This window comes from Gopherus evgoodei, chromosome 6 (assembly GCF_007399415.2).
Source record: "Gopherus evgoodei ecotype Sinaloan lineage chromosome 6, rGopEvg1_v1.p, whole genome shotgun sequence".
NCBI classification, from domain to species: domain Eukaryota; kingdom Metazoa; phylum Chordata; order Testudines; family Testudinidae; genus Gopherus; species Gopherus evgoodei.
Window position 1 is genome coordinate 73,320,194 of NC_044327.1, and position 21,585 is coordinate 73,341,778.

Below are 21,585 nucleotides of genomic sequence, written 5' to 3' on the forward strand. Positions count from 1 at the left end.
GGAGAGATGTGTCAGCGGCCAGAACACTAGTATGCATGTGGGACAAAAATGCAAAGAAGCTACCATTGAAATAGCATGACTGATGTGAATTCACTGCATTGTTGGTACTTAACGCTGGTGCTGGTTCACTTTCCACTGCTTCACTTACCAGTGCCTCAATTCCTTTTTTTGTACATGTTGCCTAAGAGAGCAGGTACTGGTTAAAGAGAAGGCTGGTGGGAATGGAGAATAGTAGGATCTATTCTCCAAGTCCTAATAGACCTGGGGAGGAATGCCAAAACCCTGATCTTCTACTCCAGTCTTACCATCCCAACTCTCCAAAACCTTCCCAGTGCACACAGAAAAACCCTGCAGTCAACCCTCTACTTTTTTTTCCCTCCAGACAACCCCTGCATCTTATGATGACTTTCTAGGTCTTGGAAAACTTGTCAACTCTGCTTTGCTACAAAGGCTATTTCAGAATTAAATGAGGTACCCCATGAACACCAATGTTTGTTAACACAAATTACACACTGTTCTCAGACCCTACAAGCCTATGAAGTGGGAGTCTTGGCTAGAACTATTTCTTTGGAGTGAGATGTGTCAAAGTTTATTTTTAACCTTATTAATAATTTGAATGATTGGCTCTTCGTTACTGTAACTAAACTGCAGGAGTAGATGAAGTAGACTTTCAAAGTAAATAAATAAATCCCTCTGACTTTTGCGAACTTTCCAACTTAATTCTGTTCCTCTCATTTCTTCCGGTGATACAAATGGATTCTTCTCTCTCCTCCGCGCACCTTTTCTTTCCTCTTTCTTTTCTCCATCAGCTTGATTAGGAAGAACAAATCTCTCAGCAGTTGTGTTAGCTTGAGAAAAATAATTACTGTCATATTTTAGGCAGAAGCTGTGAATTGAAATATGGATGGAGTGTTATTCTTCCTAAGATAAATCCCTTCTTCCCCTCTCACCTGCACACACAAAGTAAATTTTATAACTTAAACTTTCATAGTACATTCATATCTCAAAGCAGTTTACAAATGTAACTATACTTTGGGTTGGATTGTTCTTGGGGGAAAAAAAGCTAACTGTCCCTTTCCAGATGTGAAGGGTATTCTACCATCAGAAGAGAACTTGTCAGGTTTCAGTGATTCAGTAGAACTCAGGGACAAAAACAAAAGGTCAGTTGGGGCTGTAGTATCAATCCAAAGGGATGCTACAGTGGTCCATGTTGGCATAAACTATTTATCAGTTCTTCAGTGTACTAGAGCAGAATGATCCCCCTATTAAAGGTAAACTGAAAAGGGGAAAAAAGGGTTTGTCTATTGAATTTTTTTTTACATTAGAAACTTAGATCTGCTGGAGGACTGCCTCTGTTGTGTGTTTTGTCTCATGTTTTCAGTCTAGGAAATGACAAGCCCTTGATCAGGGAATGGGGAAGTTTAGGAGCAATCTTAATGCCTTGTTTTCTTTCCTTGGCAAGGATGCAGAAGCTCAATAGCATGTTTCTCCACACGCCCACTTCAGGGCACTCAGGCCTGGTCTGCACCTAAAACTTAGGTCAACCTAGCTACGTCACTCAGGGGCGTGAAAAGACCCATGGCCATGAGCCCAGAGCCTAGGTCAACTGACTTAGCTTGCAGGGCTTATGCTGCAGCACTAAAAATATCAGTGTAAATGTTGGGCTCGGGCTGGAGCTTGGGATCTAAGACCCTCTGCAGGTTCTTGAGCCCACAATATCTGCACTGCTATTTTTAACCCTGCAGTGTGAATCTAAGTTGACTTGGGCTCTGAGACTCACCACCTCCTTTTTTCTCCTGTGGAGACATACCCAATGAGCACTTTATAGAAATAGTTAATTGTTCCTCTAGGTAACAGAAACATTGTTTCTCTCCCACTGGGCTAGGCAAAGGTAGGAACAGAGGTAGCTTTTAACATTGTCCTTTAGACTCGGGGTATGGCTACACTTGAGACTTCGGCAGCGCTTTGAAGTATGCGTGTGGTCGCAGCGCCAGCGCTGGGAGAGAGCTCTCCCAGCACTGCACGTAAACCACGTCCTCTACGGGTGTAGCTTGTAGCGCTGGGAGCCGCGCTCCCAGTGCTGCGGTACTGATTACACTGAGGCTTTACAGCACTGTATCTTGCAGTGCTCAGGGGGGTGTTTTTCCACACCCCTAAGCGCGAAAGTTGCAGCGCTGTAAAGCGCCAGTGTAGCCATGGCCTTACTCTAGGAGATCAGGAGAGAGAAGCACTGTTGGGCTTCACAACTCTTTATGGGGCAGTTGTAAATAGCAGAGCACTTCCCTTCATATCCACAACAGCTACAACCAGCTACATTAAGAATACTTTATGCTGCATATGCAGTGTTGTAGCCATGTTGGTCCCAGGATATTAGAGAGATAAGGTGGGTGAGAAAATATCTTTTATTGGACCAATGTCTGTTGACGAGAGAGACAAGCCACACAGAGCTCTTCTTCAGGTCTGGGAAAGGTATTCTGAGCATCACAGCTAAATGCAAGATGGAATAGACTGTTTAGCATAAATAGTTAGCTCATATTCTAAGGGACCATTCAAGGTAGAGTGGCCTGTTAACACCTCTGTATAGGACTAAAAGAGGGGATTTAGTGAGTTACAGATTGTTATACTAAGCCATAAATCCAGTGTCTCTGTCGTATGCTGCATATGGCACTTTAAACTGAGGATATCAATGTTTTTTTTTTCCTCAAGATGGATATTATCCCCTTTTAGACATGGAAAAAGTAAGGTGCAGTTGTTAAGGGCCAAATTTTACACGATTGCCTCGATTTTAGGATGCCTAATTTTTGAAGGCTCAGGTGCTTTAAAATCAGAGATGCCGAGCATGCACAGCTCCCATTAACTAATAGCTAGTTGTTTAGTGCTAATATTGGAGGGATTCACTCTCAGTTCATATTTGGAATGCTTTCTTGGCATCCATGAGGGCATGATTTAAAAAAAAAAAAAAAAAAAAAAAAAAAGCACTGCTCCAACCACGTTTTATTGTAGAAAACATGCTCTTAATAAATATGCAATTAGATTACATAGGCTTTGGTGTTTTTGTTTGTTTTTTAAAATAAAGCTTCTAGTAGTCTTTAAAATAGTTATTGCATGCTTTGTAGTCTTATGTATTCATCAGTCACTGATAGAGAGGCACGCAACTTGCATACATTGGTTCAAATAGTTTTAGCACAAGGGAAAGTTTGTTTAAAGTTATATGATAAGTTTTTTTTTAAACGTGATGCAACTGAAAGTCTGTTAAGAGGATGGATTGACTTTTGTAATTGGTTTTTTAAATATTACCTGTTGTATCAAGATGCTTATTTACAGTCTAGTATACATTCTTTTTAAATTATTCAGGTACTTTAAAGGCAAAATTGTCCCTATAATGCTTTCCATCAAGATGTCTGTCTAAAAATATTGAGGCTTCTATGTTAAATTAATACAGCTCTACCCCAATATAATGCTGTCCTTGGGAAGCAAAAATCTTACCGCGTTATAGGTGAAACCACGTTATATCGAACTTGCTTTGATTCACTGGAGTGCGCAGCCCCCCCCGGAGCACTGTTTTACCGCGTTATATCCGAATTCGTGTTATATCGGGTTATGTTATGTCGGTGTAGAGGTGTATTATGGTTTTTTGGTTTTTTTTTAATTGTTTTGAGAAACCAGATTTGTTTGTATCTTGAACATAGTTCAGCATATGTGCATATAAAAATACTGTTGCAAAATGTTATGTACACTAATTCATTCTTTTTAAACTAAATAAATTATTTGAAGTGTGATGTAACTAAAGGAGGAAGAGAGAGAGAAGGGGGCAGTCAGTCATCTCAAGCATAACTATGTATGTAGGGCAGGTGACTTGGTGGTGGTTATGCAGTAGTTTAGTGGGAGACTCTGAGCTTTTTTAAATGGGGAATTTTACTGGCATAAGTATGTCAACATGGAGAGTCACATTTGGATAACTATACCAGTAAAATCATGCAAGTATAATTATCTATGTAGGTGAGCCCTCAGGAATGGAATCCAAGGGTCCTGATAACTTTTCCTGATAATCCTGTCTTTGTATAAATCACCAAGTCCAGATTTGCAACACAAGGCCTGAAATGTGACCTACAAAGGATTTTCTTTAAATTTAACGGTTTGTCCTATTTTGGTTTCTTTATGAAATATAAAGAAGGGCTGAAATATTTGTGGTTTTTTAAAAGTTTGGAGTTTTTTCTTTTTACTTCAGAAATATTAGGAAAGATAATCTGATCTATCCTGCTTTTGCTGGAAGACCTCTTTGCCTGACAGTTATGGGTGATACTGAAATTATATAGATATTATTTAAAACAAATAATTGAGATGGATGTGAAATGCAGTGCTATTAGCATTCTGCCTGCTTGGACTGTTTGCCCTGATCATGGATGACCTGTCATATCAGGGTGCTGTCCCTGGTCCTTGCTTGAAGCATAATCTTTTCTACAAGGTTTGGCTAATAGCTCTGAGTTTATCAGACCCCTTTCTCCTTTCCTGTTGTCTGGAAGGAGGGGGGATATCTCTGATCCGTTCTTTCCATCTCAGTTCTCCTTTGTGCATTAGCTGTTAATTAACTGCAGGGTGAAAATCATAGTACACGTCTCTATCAGAAACCCATCGTATAACCTACACTATACATGAAAGCTAGAACTACCTATCCCAAAGTTGAACTTTATAGAAGTTGGGTGTAGGGCTTTCACAATAGCAAGATGATCATTCTACAATTTCCTCTTACAGGGAATAGGTGGATAACTCTCACTTTGAATTTGGCCCTATTTATAAAGATAAGCAAGGCATGTTTGTTTTGCCCACTCCTTTCAATGAAAGTAAAACTGTGGAATTTAATCAACTGGCAAAGTCTTTTTTCCTCTCTGAAGCTGTGGGCTGCAGGGGAGCATATGGATATATTATTAATTGACCCAACTTGTGAAGTGCTCCCAGTTATAACAGCATGGAGGTCCTATAAATGGATGTAGTGTGTTATTTAAGAGTAGGCTATTGTATGCATGCTTGGCTAATTTCACAGTTAATTTTACAGGTGAAGCTAAATTATTTCTTCTGTCTTCACTTCGATTTTATTCTACTACTCAAAATGCTGTATAATATTCTTTTATGTCTAATTACAGCCAGTCGGATGATGATTCTGGTTCAGCATCAGGTTCTGGATCTGGTTCAAGTTCTGGAAGCAGTAGCGATGGAAGTAGCAGCCAGTCAGGTAGCAGCGACTCTGACTCTGGTTCAGAGTCGGGCAGTCAGTCAGAATCAGAGTCTGACACATCTAGAGAGAAGAAACAAGTTCAAGCAAAACCACCAAAAGTTGGTGGAGCTGAGGTAAAATGCACAAATAAACATTCCAGTGAAAGATATTAGACTTTATGTGGTTATCTCCTATAGCTATTTTCACTATAGATAAACTATAGATAAGAACTGGAATGAAAGACTTCTTAAACTGTTAGGATTTGATCTTGGATTGATTAGTAAAATATCTGCATACCATGACTGGAATATCCTGGAAAATATTAAAGCCAAGATTTTCAGAAATAGATACATGAAATTATGCTCTTAAATTCTTACCAGGGTACGTAAATAAATAGCCTGATTATCAAAAGCGCTGAGCACCCAGCTGCTCCTGTTGATTGTAGTAGATTGATAGTCCGCTTTTCAAGATCAGGCCACTTATTTAGGCCCCTGCGCTACTAAATTCTTTCTTAACTCTATTCATTTTTGAAAATCATATCTGTATATTTTAGCTTGCTGTTATCTGATAAACTGTTGAACTGGAACACTTCAAATTTGCATGTAGTTAGTCTTCTACGAGGAAGAAGTTTGCAAAATTTCAGAAGAAAATCTAAATTGTTCAGAAAATTTCTTCTGAGCATATCCTGTGGGATAAAATAACCTCAAATTTGCTCTAGTTGCTTCTGTGTGTAATATATAAAATTTGTAAAGTATTATGACTCTCCTTGAATGAAAGTATAATAAATGTAACAGAATATTAAATAACATAATTCTGCTTAAAACTCAGTTTTTCCTCTTCATTCATTTTTTTTATTTGACAATTGTACTAACTACATTCTTCATTGGAATTATGTGAGTTATAACAACTTAAAATTGAAATGTGTTAGCAATGGCTATAGTATATGTATTCTTTTGTGTTAATATAATGGTTCCTAAATTTACTGTAAAGCATGCTACATTTTGCATTAAAATGCTGTAACAAATTGAAATATTCTCCTCATTCTTTAAACCGAAAATAGATAATTTTATTAGCAAAACTTCAGGTAGGGAATTTGACTGTATTAAATCATTGTAAAGTTCCACCGTATTTGTCTGCATGACTCTTCTATTTGACTTCTGTTTCAGTTTTGGAAATCAAATCCAAGTATTTTGGCTGTACAGAGATCAGCAATGCTCAGGAAGCAGCAGCAGCAGAAAGCAGCTTCATCAAACAGTGGGTCGGAAGAGGTGAATAGTTTATTTTGAATCTATGCTTTAAATGTAAACAGAGAGGTTTCATAACTCGCTTCATATGTATGTGTGAAAGTCTGTTTGATGGCAATAAGCATTGTGTACACACATCTCAGGAGAGAATTTTGCTTTTCTAGAGAAATGTTAAATCATTTTTAATTTCATATATTTGGGTAAGTGTTGCAGAAATTACCTTTCTTAGAAAGCATTTTAACCAGATGTTGTCAAATTGTGACCCGTGTACCAAGCTGGCAAGTCACGTATTACTGACTCTCATCTTGTGTTTCCAGCGACTAAATTACTTAAAAGCATAAAAGTACTTTCCAAATATTACTTTTCCATGTAAGCAATTGCTGTCATTTCTGAAAGTATGTTATGCAGTAGTGAATGGGAGGAGATGTAGCTCCATGACAATCCCTGTGAGAATATGGTCCACGCTATTTATTTTAAAAAAGGTTGAGAAACCTTCGCCTGAACTTGTCATCTCTTCCAAGGAATCACATTTTCTTCTTGTAGTGATTTTAGAATTATTCAAATAGAAGGTTTTAAAATCTGAACAGTTGATTTTATTTGAATCTAGGATGCGAGCATATGTTTAAAGGGGATGCTAATGAGGTTAGAGAGTGAAAGTTATCTGTTAAGCAAAAAAGTTTGTGGCCATCTCTCCTCAACTTCTAAAGAATAATTAAACAGTATGGTCAGAAGTATCTTCTCTCATAATTTCTCCCATTTTCTTCTTCTATTACCCTGGACTTCTGTTTTAGGATGATCAGGTGTTTTCATTTTTAACTGTTTGTTTAGTTTTATGGTAAATGTAAGTTAAGATTTTCTATGTAAACACTTACAAAATCTTAAGTTACAGCTATTGCTAAATGGTTCTTTCTAGAAGTTTCTTTTCAAGGATGAATTTTTTCCAGAACTGTTCTCTGCCTGAGTGAGAATTATTTTAGGGAAGTCTGAGCTGATATGGTCCATCCAATTTTTTGGAGAGTAAAGGTAGTGAGGAGTCAGATATATTTTTGCCTTTCTTAAAAAACAGTTTAAACAGTTCTAGGGCCTGAGTGGGTAAAAGGGTGATATTTGGTACAGGGCTTATCTTTAAACTACAAAGATTTTCAGTCTCTTGATGGAAGTTCATTTTGACTGACTTATGACAGATTTTAAAAAGATATTCCAGTAGAATGCATAAAAAACTGTGATGGATTTTGAATCATACTAAAATGTTGAAACCCTAGTCATATTCAGTGCATCATTGTGTACTGAAGGAGACAAGTAATCAAACATGAAAAATAAATGTATACCAACTCAAGAATGGAAGCCAGATTGCTAACAGTTGCACTGCTCTTTTAATATTTGATAACAAATTCTATATATTTGCTTTCTCTGCAGGATTCCTCTAGTAGCGAAGACACTTTGGATGACTCATCCAGTGAGACCAAGAGGAAAAAACATAAAGAGTAGGATATTTTACATATAAGAATACTGCATAAAAATGTCCTTTCTACTTGCATATTTTAGTATTTATATATACTTCATCTAATATAGAAGTATTTTAGTTCTACTCTGACTTCAGGTTGGTTTTTGGACTTGATTTTGTCACTTCTCACTCTTGATTAGAATGTTGGGATATTTTCTAATACATAGATATTTAGATGCAACATGTATTTCAAGTTGAGTCCTATATGTAAAACAGGACGTTAAATTCCCCAGTTAGTAAAATACCCTGTACCAAGTACATTTGTATTGATAGTGTCTGTTCAAAAGCACCTCCAGCAATGCTTTGTAGAATCTTACAGTGCAGCGTATTAGTTGTAACATACTTTTTCTGCTCAATATCCTATCCTGAAAATTATCTATATATGGCTATGGTAATTGGGAATAATTATATAGGTCATTTTATCTCCAGGTCACTAGTTGGAATTAAGAAGATAATGACAAAGTTGTTACAATTTGACATCTTTTTGAAATATCAAGGGCAAAAATGACCATCATGTTTGATACAGATTGTCAACCTTATTGGTCTCAGTTCAGCAACCAAGGATTGAATGACCTATGGAAATTAAAATTATCCTATCAGCCTGAGAAGCATGCCCTTCACTTGGTCAGCGTTGAGGAATGTTAGAGGTGCAGTGTAGGGAAGCTTGTACTGTCATTGCCTGTCTGATACAGGTTCTGTGGAAAATAAACCCCTTCAATTTCTAGGACTGTCAATCTGGCACTTTTCAGGAACTCTTTTTTTTTTTTTATAACTCTTTTAAAGTTAGTGTGTAATTTTGTATGTTTAGTTCTTTTTGGTTGTGATTGACTAAAGTTATTTATTTTCCCCTATCCTTTGTAATTTTAAAAATTCACAGAAATCTATTAAAGTATGGAGAACCAAAAACTGCTGTTGAATTTTATAGATCTAATTGTTTGGTTCTAAGAATATTTTAACTAGCGCATTTGTTTGTGTCTCTTACCAAATACCCAGAAACCTCTGTCCATGTTTCTTGAAAGACAAATTTTCATAGCTGTTTCCTATTTGTCCAAATAGTCACTTGCCAACCTGCATATCAGTTTGTCAGGATGCCCAAAATCAATATCCATGCTAGAAACCCTGATTATAGTAGGTTCACGTAACACTATAGCATTAAACTCCTGAACAATTGTCCATTTACTGGACCACTGAACATTGGAAAATATAATCTATCTTGTTTCTGTAAGAGGTGAAGGAAAGTGTTTCTAGCATCATTCTATTACAGATGCTTAATGAAAAGGCATCTGACATGGTTTTTTTTTCCAGAAATTGGATGGTGTTCTTGTTTCCAGATGCAGTATCCATGTTCATGGCAGTAGAGAGATCAATGAGTTTCATAACATTTCTGTCTGTTCTTAGTAATTTTCTATCCTTTTAATGACCCTGAATTATTAACTGCCTTAATGCTTATTTCTGTCAACAAGATTATTCGTTTTCGGCGTTCATATATACAGACTTCACTGTGATGCTGAATATTCTAATTCTTGACTTTTCTGCCTTTTAATATGTGAAGTGAAGACTGGCAAATGTCTGGATCAGGATCTGTCTCTGGGACTGGTTCAGATTCTGAATCAGAGGAGGATAGAGAGAAAAGCAGTTGTGAAGAGAGTGAATCTGACTATGAGCCAAAAAATAAAGTGAAAAGCAGGAAACCTCCAAGCAGGTAAGAATTCTGGAAATTAAGATACGTTATGATAAGATTTCTGATGAGAATATGAATGTCTTTTTTCGTTCTCGGTCTCTCTCTGTCTCTCAGCTCAAATCCAAATGTAACTATTTATTAGTAGAGTTCTGTATCCCAAGAGTGGAAGTTGTTTTTTGAAGTTACAAAAGATGTTATCACAGCAGTGAGTCATAGTGAATGTTTTCCCCTACATTATCTAATTGAGTATGGTACAGTTGAACAATCGCGGTAAACTATTAATTTTCTGTAAGAAATGGCAGAAAATTTGTGGGTATTTCTGTATTGAAAACATCTTTATTTTGTCAACTCTTGTTCTTTTTAAGAATTAAGCCAAAAAGTGGGAAAAAGAGTGCAGGACAGAAGAACAGGCAACTCGATTCATCTGATGAGGATGAAGATGATGATTATGATAAAAGAGGATCTCGCCGTCAGGCAACAGTCAACATTAGTTACAAAGAAGCTGAAGAAACAAAGACAGATTCAGATGACTTGCTGGAAGTCTGTGGAGAGGATGTCCCGCAACCTGAAGAAGATGAATTTGAAACGATAGAGAAGTTTATGGATAGTCGTGTTGGACGAAAAGGAGGTATTTTTGACCTAGATTCTCAAAATGCTACTTCAGTGAATCCAAGAGCAGTTTTTACAACTTTTATGTATTTGTTACAGTTTCTGCAGCATCGAAACTTTCATTTAAAAACCAGTTTCTAGCTTAATAAATGCAAAGATAACTTCATTATTTTGTATCAGAGGGTAGCCGTGTTAGTCTGGATCTGTAAAAGCAGCAAATCAATAGATCATGTCATGCATCATGTCATGCATCTGAGGAAGTGGGTATTCACCCACGAAAGCTCATGCTCCAAAACGTCTGTTAGTCTATAAGGTGCCACAGGATTCTTTGCTGCTTTTCCTTATTTTGAATTCAGAGTAAGCAAAAGGAGTATTTTTGCTCACGCGTGCATGCTTGGATACATGTTGGATGTTAGCGCCAAAGTGTAATGATGATGGCTTATGTATCTGCGTTAACTGTTGAATTGCTTAGTAGTTTGGCGGTAAAATGGAGAAGGGTATGGGAATGAAACCATTGAAGGTGGGAATTGGAAGTTGCTTCCGGGGAAAGAAATACAGGTGTTGTCTTCACTAAGAAAAATTGTCCTTTTTAACGTGTGTTAACTGGTCAAAGAAAACCCTAGTCTCAGCCCTAGGGTTGACCTCAATGTTAGCAACTAGCTAACATTTTAAAACCACAATTTACGCTGTCTGTATTAGGATTTTAACATGTTTTTCGTTAACGTGCTAAAATACACCATTCTTCCTAGTGTTGATATGGCCATGAGGGGATGGGGGGGAAAGAGAATGAGAAGAGAAGGTTAGAAAGAATGATGGTTGTAGAGGTGAGCATACTTTCCCACTGAGTGATGCTGAATGTGGCAATAAGATAATGAATAAATAATAACTAAAACTTTAGTTAAGACGTAAAATACATATTTTAAATTTTTGTGTGTGAAAACTTTCCTTTGATATTAGTGGGAATGTTATGTGGATTATGAGGGTAGTATATGGAGTTCAATATTTGTGCCCTGTCCCACAGCCATAATTAAAACTGCAATTTGGCTCTGTCCAGAATGAGTTTTTGATAATCCTGTTTTAAATTCTTTTTAAAACTTTTGTTGTAACTTACAATTAAACAAAAAAAATTTTTACTTTTCAAAATATATAGCGTGCATTACTTTTTTATGTTTGTCATCTTCCTCCAAAATAATGTTAACATACATTAGATTTAAAACACATAGTGAATTATTTCTCCTTGCTAGTGAAGTATTAAGAATTTTGAGAAAATACAGCTTCATATTTTCAATTTCATAGAATCTTTTCTTCTTTAGACTTGGTAGGCCAATTGGAAAGGGAATTCACAAGCGCATGTATGTAGTGTGGGAGTTCTCAAACTTTATTCAACCACAACCCCCATCTGACAACAAAAATTATTACACGACCCCAGGAGTGGAGGACCGAAGCCTGAGCCAGCCTGAGCCCTGCTGCCCAGAATGGAGGGGAGGGGAGCAAAGCCTGAGTTCCAATACCCTGGGCAAGGGGGCCAAAGTTGAAGCCCAAGGGCTTCAGCCCCAGATAAGGGACCTGTGATCTGAGCCCTGCCACCCAGAGCTGAAGCCTGTGGCCTTTGGCTTCAGCCCTGGGTCCCAGCAAGACTGAGCCAGCTCTGGTGACCCCATTAAAATGGGGTCACGACCCACAGTTTGAGAACAGCTGACATAGTGAATAACCTTGATCCACACCAGAAATTCACCACTGCTGCTGTCCCCTTGCATTTTTATATGTGCTGTTTTATAAATTATTTAAATTATAAATATAAAATCACATTTCTAATTGGATGAGCCTAAACATATAAAGAAACAGTAAACTTCATAATCAAAGATATGCCAAATTTAAGTTCAGATATGGGTTCTATATCTTCCTTTTCAAAAGTCTGTGGCTGATACCTGAATGGATACCTAATATGGTCTATTGATTTATTTATTTATTTCCTTTTTGATCAATGCTTTGCATTATTAGTGCTCTTCCAGACCATATTCAAAACAGTTCAATCTGCTTTACATTTTCTATGCAATTCCAAAACAAAATAAAATTTCATCACAAAAATGTGAATTCATCCACTCTTTCTAAAAGGAAGAAGGTTACATGTAGTAGCAAAGCCTTGAACATATTAAGGGCTGTCCACCCCGTCCTTTCATCCACTCTCCTTTCACCTTGAGTTAATTTAGATGCTCAGTTTTATTGGTTAAATTGTCTTATTATTAAATCAGGTCTTTGAGACTATTTGACTGGCATATACTTCTATAGCAGAATTATGCAGATAACACTAGGGGGAAGAGAACTACAGAAGTAATTGATCATGTGTTGATAAATGCTCATATTATAAAAAAAATTTACCAATTGAATTATATTAATATCAAATTCATTGTTAGGTGATTTACCGGTACTTATGATCTATTAAAACTTACGTTGTGATTTCCTTTTCAGCCACTGGTGCTATAACTACCATCTATGCAGTTGAGGCAGACGGTGATCCAAATGCAGGGTTTGATAAATCGAAGGAGCCAGGAGAAATACAGTATCTGATTAAATGGAAAGGCTGGTCCCATATCCATAATACATGGGAGACTGAAGAAACCTTGAAGCAGCAGAATGTTAAAGGAATGAAGAAACTGGACAACTACAAGAAAAAGGATCAGGAAACAAAACGATGGTGAATGTTATCAATAGCCATCTTTCATAGTACAGATTTTTTTACCAGCATTTGTGCTTATGTAGTATTGCAAGGGGATTGATCTGCATATGAGAATATTTTTCCATAGTGTATGTTCAACAAGAAGATAATACATGATCTTTTTATTGTTAAAACCACCTCGCGTTTTAAGTTCCTGCAAGGTGTACAGCATCCTCAACTTCATTCCATTGAGTGAATGATGATATGCAGCATCTTGCAGGATCATGCCTTTAATAAATAGCTAAGCCTGCTTGGAAGTTATTTTTCTTAACTGCTTATAATTCGCATAGTATAAATAAAATATTTACACCATAAGCAGTATGCATTGTTTACTGTTTACTCAAATGGCCTACCATTTGCTTTTCTTGACCATGGTACTTTAAGCAGAACTGTTCATAACATTCTCCACAGTAATACTTAAATCTTTTTTCTTAGAAATTTTCCTAAATTCTATTGCTATAGCTTTCCAGTTCTGCTGTCTCATTTTTCTGCCCATTGTCTGGATCAACACACGTTCTCCATCAGTGTTGTTAGAAGTCCTGAACTAAATGTTTGGGGAAAATCTTTACCTTCCGCTGCCCTCTTTTGATACTGGTTTCCAGTGGGTTATTCAGTGTCCTATATGAAAAGTGGTGGTTCTTATCCTTTTACTTTTAGGAATGGTTGAGTTGGATTTCTCTGGATTTAACCGTCTTCAAGTGTTGTTCTCATTTAAATGAAAAACGTGTCCTACAGAGTAAAATACCTTAACAGTTGGGAGCTGATGTTCTGTATTATACATACATTCGTTATTTTTTTTATCAGGTGTAGCTGCCACTAGTAGTCTCTCAGTAATTTTCCTCAGCTTCCAGAGAGGGAACCTAATTCAGATAAGGAATTTTTGTAGCCGGTGTTTTTTCTCCACTGAGTTATCCCTTAGTTCTTTTCTCAAAGAAGCGTTTCCTGCAACTTTCCTCTAGTGCTCATACTGAAACCTTTAGGACTGTCAGATTGTTTTAGTTTTAGAATGAAAAGATGGGATGACTATTTTCACAATTTCCATTCCAGGTTGAAAAATGCTTCTCCAGAAGATGTGGAATATTATAATTGCCAGCAAGAACTTACAGATGATCTGCATAAACAATATCAAATAGTGGAGAGAATAATTGGTAAGTGACAAATTGGAGACTGGAAATAACAATAAGGATAATATACTGTCATTGATACTATTTTTATAGATTCTTAAAAATGTAGGGCTTGAAGCAACCTCAAGAAGTCATCAAGTCCAGCCCCTGGTGCTATGGCAGGACCAAGTAAACCTAGACCATCCCAGGTGTTTGTCCAACCTCTATGGTGGAGATTCCACAGCCCCCCTTGGAAGCCTATTCCAGAACTTAATTACCCTTGCAGTTAGTGCGTTTTTCCTAATATCTAACCTAAATCTCCCTTGCTGTAGATTAAGCCCATCACTACTTATCTGACCTTCAGTGAACATGGGGAACAACTGATCACTGTTCTTTTTATAACAGCCTGTAACATATCTGAAGACTTACCAGGTCTCGGTTCAGTCTTTTTATTTTAATTTTTCCCCTCAATACTGAATATGCCCAGTTGTTTCGACCTTTCCTCATTAGTCAGGTTTTCTAAACCTTTTATCACTTTTGTTGCTCTCCTCATTACTCTTTCCAGTTTGTCCCCATCTTTCCTAAAATGTAGAACCCAGGACTGGAAACAGTACTCATGCCGAGGCCACACCGGTGCTGAGTAGACTGTGACAGTTACCTCCTATGTCTTACATATGACACTTCTGTTAATACACTCCAGAATAGTAGCCTTTTTTTCCCTGCTCCATTGCATTTTTGACTCATATTCAATTTGTGATCCACTAAACCCACAGACTCTTGTCAGTAGTAGTACTATCTAGCCAATTATTCCCCATTTTGCAGTTGTGAACTTGCTTTTTAATTCCTAAGTGAAGTACTTTGCACATGTCTTCATTGAATGTCATCTTGTTGAATTAAGATCCAATTGTCCAAATTTTATATTTTTGGATAATACACTTATTAGAATTCTTAATTATTTTACTTTCAAATTAAAATAATATGGATATAAATTAGGATGAAGGTTAATTATGAGTTCTTTAATTCTGAGCACTTTGTCCCTTGATTGTGTCACAAAAATGAATTAAATGTCTCATCAAAATTATTAATGAAGTATCTCAAATTTATTTGACAGCTCATTCAAATCAGAAGTCAGCAGCAGGTTATCCAGATTATTATTGCAAGTGGCAGGGTCTCCCTTACTCAGAGTGCAGCTGGGAAGATGGTGCTCTCATTGCCAAAAAATTTCAGTCATGCATTGATGAGTATTTTAGCAGAAATCAATCCAAGACAACTCCTTTTAAGGACTGCAAGGTGAGTGAGATTTAAGATAATTTTCATAGACATCTGAGAATTGAAACAATAAAAATGTTTGTAGCTGGCTGTATTGTTCCTGGATTAGGGATGGTATACATTATAAACTTTATAAAGTTTTTCAGATCACAGAATGAAATATTAAAATTGCTTAGGTTAGTAATGACTGTTAAGGTATATAACTTGAGTCAGTGGTCTTATTAGTTCTAAGTAGACAAATGTCCCCATTGTATTTATTTTCACTCAAAAGTGGAATTATGTTAACTTTTAGAAGTTAAAATAGTAATGTATATAAACATAATTTAAATTATTTTCGATTTTCTCCTGCAACTTCAGTAAAACTATATCTTATCTTAAAACATTCAGTAGTAGGGCTAATGTTCAGTTTCACTTTGATAGGTTTTAAAACAGAGGCCGAGGTTTATTGCACTGAAGAAGCAACCATCATATATTGGTGGGCATGAGGGTTTAGAGTTAAGAGACTATCAGTTAAATGGACTAAACTGGCTCGCTCACTCCTGGTGCAAGTAAGTACTTCTGAAAGTCTGATGCTTTTCTGTTGCTTGTAAATGATAGACATTCATAAAACCTTTGCAGAATGGATTATTTTGTCATTGGAGTAGTAAATTTTAAAGTAAAGATTTGAGAGGGATTGCTTTCACCTGCAAATACGTAAATTTAGCACATAGTTGATTTGTACAGGCAAGACTTCCATGGTTTTCCTTTTTCCCTCTGGTGTGCTTGTAGGTGAAATAGAAAATAAACTACATTTATCCTCAAATATCACACATTGAAGTTTATTTTTAAAATTCATGCACAAGAACTATTTAGTAGCTTTATGTAGAACAAAGTATCAGAGGGGTAGCCGTGTTAGTCTGGATCTGTAAAAGCAGCAAAGAATCCTGTGGCACCTTATAGACTAACAGACGTTTTGGAGCATGAGCTTTCGTGGGTGAATACCCACTTCCTCAGATGCATGTAGTGGAAATTTCCAGGGGCAGGTATATATATGCTAGCAAGCAAGCTAGAGATAACGAGGTCAGTTCAATCAGGGAGGATGAGGCCCTGTTCTAGCAGTTGAGGTGTGAAAACCAAGAGAGGAGAAACTGGTTCTGTAGTTAGCAAGCCATTCACAGTCTTTGTTCAATCCTGAGCCAAACTGGACAGTCTCTGGGTGCTGAAAGTTAGGTACTCCATAATTCTTTACTGAGATGGACCTTTGGTTCTCTTGCGCTTTCCACTAGTCATGCAATTCTCTGTTTGTAGAACAAAATTTATCTTGGGTCCCTTTTTACCATTTGGTTAATGAAGGATTTTCAAACTGACAATGACAGTAATTAAGATTCTTCTTTGAATGATTGCACATGTCCATTTCACTGTAGGTGTCTGTATGCTCCAGTGCACATTGTCAGAGAGTTTTGCCCTCTAAGGTCTCGTGCACCATGTGCAGACATAAAGGGCTGAGCTGCCCTTGACCCCCCCTCAGTTCCTTCCTGCTGCCCATGTTGGTTGTTAGAGATCCTTTTCCTTCTGAGTCTGTACCTGTTGTTGTCCTGTATTGTTAATATAGTTTAATAGTCAGAGTAGTAAGTAAATATATATATTTTTTTTAATTGTGAGGTTGTGTGGATTTGGCATCCCATCTGGATACTGTGGTACCGGAGATATGTCTTGCTCTCTGGGTTTCAAGCTTTGCCACTCTTGTGGTAAGGCAATACCTAACAGTGACACTCACCTCAGCTGCCTTAAGCACTTGGGGAAGGCTCATTTGAATGACAAATGTGCTAATTGTAAGGGCTTTAAGCCCTGCTCCAAAATGGACAGGACAACTAGACTGAAACCTGCTGCTGGAATCAGCGCTATGTCCTCTATCTCAGCTGCCTACCTCAATCCAGATACTGTCATTGCTCAGCACCAGTAGCACACCTCTGGCATTACCAGCAGAGAAAGGTAGATCGGCATGGCTGTTACCAAGGAAGAGGCACTGTAAATTGGACTTGGTACCAGAATCTTCGAAGGATGCAAGGAAGTTGAGGTCATCTAAGGACTCGGGAGGGTGCTAAGGACTCTGAGCAGGAGAGCCCAGTATGCGCCTGTTGAGACTGGCTCTCGAAGCACCATCATTGGGATTGCCTTACTCCACAGTACTGGAGAGTACTTTCCCAGAACCATCTACTCTTGAGGCATTTGAGGCTGTGAGAGCATTGTTGAGTCTTTCCTGGCACCAGTGCCCAAGATACTGGCATTAGCAGCTTTCCCTCTGCACTGGGCAGATCCAGCTGATTTGGTCATCAGGGTACCAATCAAGATGGTACCATCTAGGGAAATCTAGGTGATCTACAGATCACACAGAACTGCCTCCCGCCAGGGACTGCGAGACGTGCCAGCAGCTGGTCGTTTCTGGGAGTGGCGTGGGGCCATGGCATCCAAGCAGCCTGCTTGAGTCCTGCTGCGCTAGGACCCCTCTTACCCCCCTGGGCTGCAGACCCTAAAGTACCTGCATTAATCCAGCCCTGTCTACAGTTGTGGCATGACCTCTGCCATCACGATGAGGCACTCATCTGGGTTATGCTCTTCTGGCCTCCCTCCAGAAATGCAACCAACAGTCCAGGACCCCAATTTGAAGGGCTATCACTCCTATCACAAAAAGCTGATGAGATGAATCCTGAAATCCCTGCACATTTACACCCTTACAGTGAAGCAGAGGGTATTCGGTCCTCACCAGTCCCAGCGTTTTCAGTGGTTTGCCCCTTGATACTAGGATCTGCCAAACAGAAGGAGCAGAGTTTACAGAAGACACTCACAGCCACCATCTGCTTCTGCATCTGCCAGTTTATTAAGGCAGATGGCATCATCCATTATGTTTATGCTGAAAAACTTCTCTGTGATGTGGATCAACCTCTTATCACCAGTCATCCTGGTAAGGAAAGACATCCCCTGACCACCAGAGAAATGCTGCTACCATCGTCATACACTTTTTAAATACATACAAGGCAGACAAGAGACCAAAGGGGAGCACTGGGAACTGATAACGATGTCTGCTGACAGTGAATCTCAGAAACTTTCAGTATCTCTGATGGATTGTCACATGGAAGTAAATGTCCTTTAAATAGACAGCTCATTTGATGGGTGGGTCAAGAGCAGCCTACTCCTTCAAAGAGTTCCATTTTTTTCTTCCCCAGTTTTTGCAAACTGCCTGTCCCATTAGCATCATTCTTGGGCCCACATCACAACAATTTGGTGGGTTCTAAGCATGGTGGATATACACTCCAGTTTATTCCCACACCCTCTCTTTGCCCATCCCTCTTCATGGACCTCTCTCATAAGGCAGTTTTTCTGCAAGAGATACAATCACTTCTCCTTGTAGAAGCTATAGAAGAGGTCCCTCTTTTGTTCAGGGGAAAGGGGTTTTTACCCCAATACTTCCTGATTTTGAAAGCAAAAGGGGGACTCCGGGTTATTTTAGATCTAAGGGAGTTAAACAAATTCCTAAAAAAAATTGAAATTTCAGTCACTCTGGCCTCCATATTCTCTTTACTGAGGCCAGGGGACTGGTATGCTGCTCTTGACTTAAAGGACGTTTACTTCCATGTGACAATCCATCAGAGCCACTGAAAATTTCTGAGATTCACTGTCAGCAGTCGTCATTATCAGTTCCCAGTGCTCCTCTTTGGTCTCTTGCTTGCCTGGCATGTATTTACACCCACAATCCCTCTTCCGCCCAGATCAAGCAGGATGAGGCCAGTTTTACACTGGTTGCCACTGTGTGGCTTTCACAGCTCTTAAACCTCTCAATTAGTCCCCCACTGTTACTCCCACACCATGCAGATTTGATTTCACAGAACTATGGCTGCCTCTTCCACCCCAGCCTTCAGACCCTTCACCTGACGGCAAAGAGGTTTCGTGGTTAACTTAGGCAGGAGTCCTGCTCTAGAAAATTTCAGAATATGCTGCTGAATAGTAGGAACCATCCACTAGAATTACTTACTTGGCTAAATGGAAGACGTTTTCCTCTTGTTCCAGATGGAAAGGGGTTTCCCTCTGTTCTTGCTTCTGTTCGGCACACACTGGACTACTTTCTGTCCCTGAAACATCAAGGATTAGTGATTATCTCAATTAGAATACACATAGCATTTATCTTGGCATTTCACCCATCTGTGGGTAACTGTTTTCTTTTCCAGCCTGATGGCTGGAAGATTTTTAAAGGGTTTGGACAGACTGTTTCTGTAGGGGCCTTCTTTCCGAACGGTCAGTAACAATATTGCTCAGTTAATATGAAAAATAATAGTAAGTAGTAAAGGAGAGGAGAGACTACACACTCTGTCTGGATGATAGAAGAGTTTTAGCATTTTATCTAGGACAGACTAAGCCTCTCAGGTCTTTCTCCCTATTACTCATTACATTTGTGGACAGAAAGAAGGGTATTCCTGTGTCCACACCAAGGATTTTGTCTATATTTGACTGTGTTACCAATTGGCTGTGAAGCTGTCAGATAGTGTGTTGGTTCATTCGACTAGGTCCCAATTGACCTCTGTGGCTTTTCTGGCTGATATGCTCATATTGGACATTTGCAAAGTGGTAACTTGTTGTTCATGTCACACGCTTGCCTCTCGCTACTCTATCCCTCAGTAATCTAGAGATGATGTTTTTGGACAAGTGGGCCTCCGGTCTCTGTTCAGAAAGACTCTGAAATCACCTCCAGTTGAGCCTGCTTGTGAGTCACCCATAGTGGAATGGACGTGTGCTGTCACTTGAAGAAAAATGGTTACTAACTTTTCCATAACTGCTGTTCTTCAAGGTGTGTTGCATATGTCCATTCCATGATCTGCCCTTCTTCCCATCTCTGTCCGAGTCTTTTGGTAAGAGAGAGCTGAGGGCAGTTTTGTGTGGCTTGGCTCTCTATGCCTCTGTGTGAGGCAGCAGAGGGCACTTGTGCTGCCCTGATGGGTGCCACTAAGAGAAAAATTCTGACAACTGTGCACTGGAACACTCCAGTTGAATGAACACGTGCAGTCCATCTCAAAGAACTACCATTACAAAAAAGTTTGTAACCACTTTTTTCTGAATTGGTAGCATGAAAACATTCTTTGCTTTATTGCTGAATATACAGTTATAAGGAATAGTCCTCATAATCGGTGAGCTAATTAAATTTCCTCAGAGGATATACATTTGAAAAATCTTGCAAAACATCTTTGAACTTCTGTTTACAAATTCTTAAAGGAATTTAATTTTTATCCTGTTGATTAGCAGTATGGTACTATATAAACATTTTTATGTTTCTTTCATTTTGCAGAGGGAACAGTTGTATTCTTGCAGATGAAATGGGTTTGGGTAAAACAATACAAACTATTTCTTTTCTGAACTACCTGTTTCATGAACATCAGTTGTATGGACCTTTCTTGCTTGTTGTGCCGCTTTCTACTTTGACATCTTGGCAAAGAGAAATTCAGACATGGGCTCATCAGATGAATGCTGTGGTTTATTTAGGAGACATCAATAGCAGAAACATGGTGAGTACATTTGAACAGTAATGAAAAGCACAGTACTATAAAAAAGGGTTCTTTCAAACATTTGCCTAGTATTCATCTTTGATGTGTTTGGTTAAAAATTAGAAAACGTGTATTTGCCTGAAATACAATATTTAATATGCAAATTTGAAAGTTTAGATTTTATGTAAAATAATTACTTACATATGTTCTTTTATTTTCTTAGTCTCTGCTTGCTACAATCAGGGAGCCTGTTTAAAAAAAATCTAAGCTTCCATTTAAAAATAAATTTTCTCTCACCCTTGTGGTTGAGAAGATAAAATTGTGAACAGAGTGTAAAGTACTACAATGGCATCTGTCCAAGTGTGGAGATAGTGTGAAACAGTAACTTTAAAAAGTGCAAACTGACCCTATTCACATCAAGGGATTGTTAACTAAATGTCATAGTTGGCTGTTTCATTGCTGTTCACAGCCGTTACATAAGATCTGATGTGAGTGGAGTCACAGGGTTGAGTTTTGTTTGTGGCTAGAGTTTGGAAGAGAACCACTTTTTTCCCCTTCCAGTTCAACCTCTGGCTGTAATGTTCTGAGTTGTGAATTTCTTTCAGAATGGAAGTTTAAAAAACAAGAACCTTTAATTTTTCATGTTAGCCTTTTCATCTCCCCAAAAATTCATGGAATGTTCTGTAAGTAAGCACTCTCCACATATCACCTATTACTTTTTCTCCTTTGCAGTTAAG

At 38.2% G+C, this 21,585-nt stretch overlaps 1 protein-coding gene across 1 annotated transcript in view; it reads left to right on the plus strand.

Annotated features, from left to right (window-relative positions):
• CHD1 (chromodomain helicase DNA binding protein 1) overlaps positions 1–21,585 on the plus strand; it is an 86,417-nt gene that overhangs the window by 17,335 nt on the left and 47,497 nt on the right. The window contains 10 exon segments of the mRNA XM_030566220.1: positions 5,142–5,346; positions 6,379–6,480; positions 7,873–7,940; positions 9,513–9,662; positions 10,007–10,269; positions 12,720–12,945; positions 14,014–14,114; positions 15,181–15,359; positions 15,759–15,886; positions 20,653–20,869. Coding sequence (XP_030422080.1) covers positions 5,142–5,346; positions 6,379–6,480; positions 7,873–7,940; positions 9,513–9,662; positions 10,007–10,269; positions 12,720–12,945; positions 14,014–14,114; positions 15,181–15,359; positions 15,759–15,886; positions 20,653–20,869 — 1,639 coding nt within the window.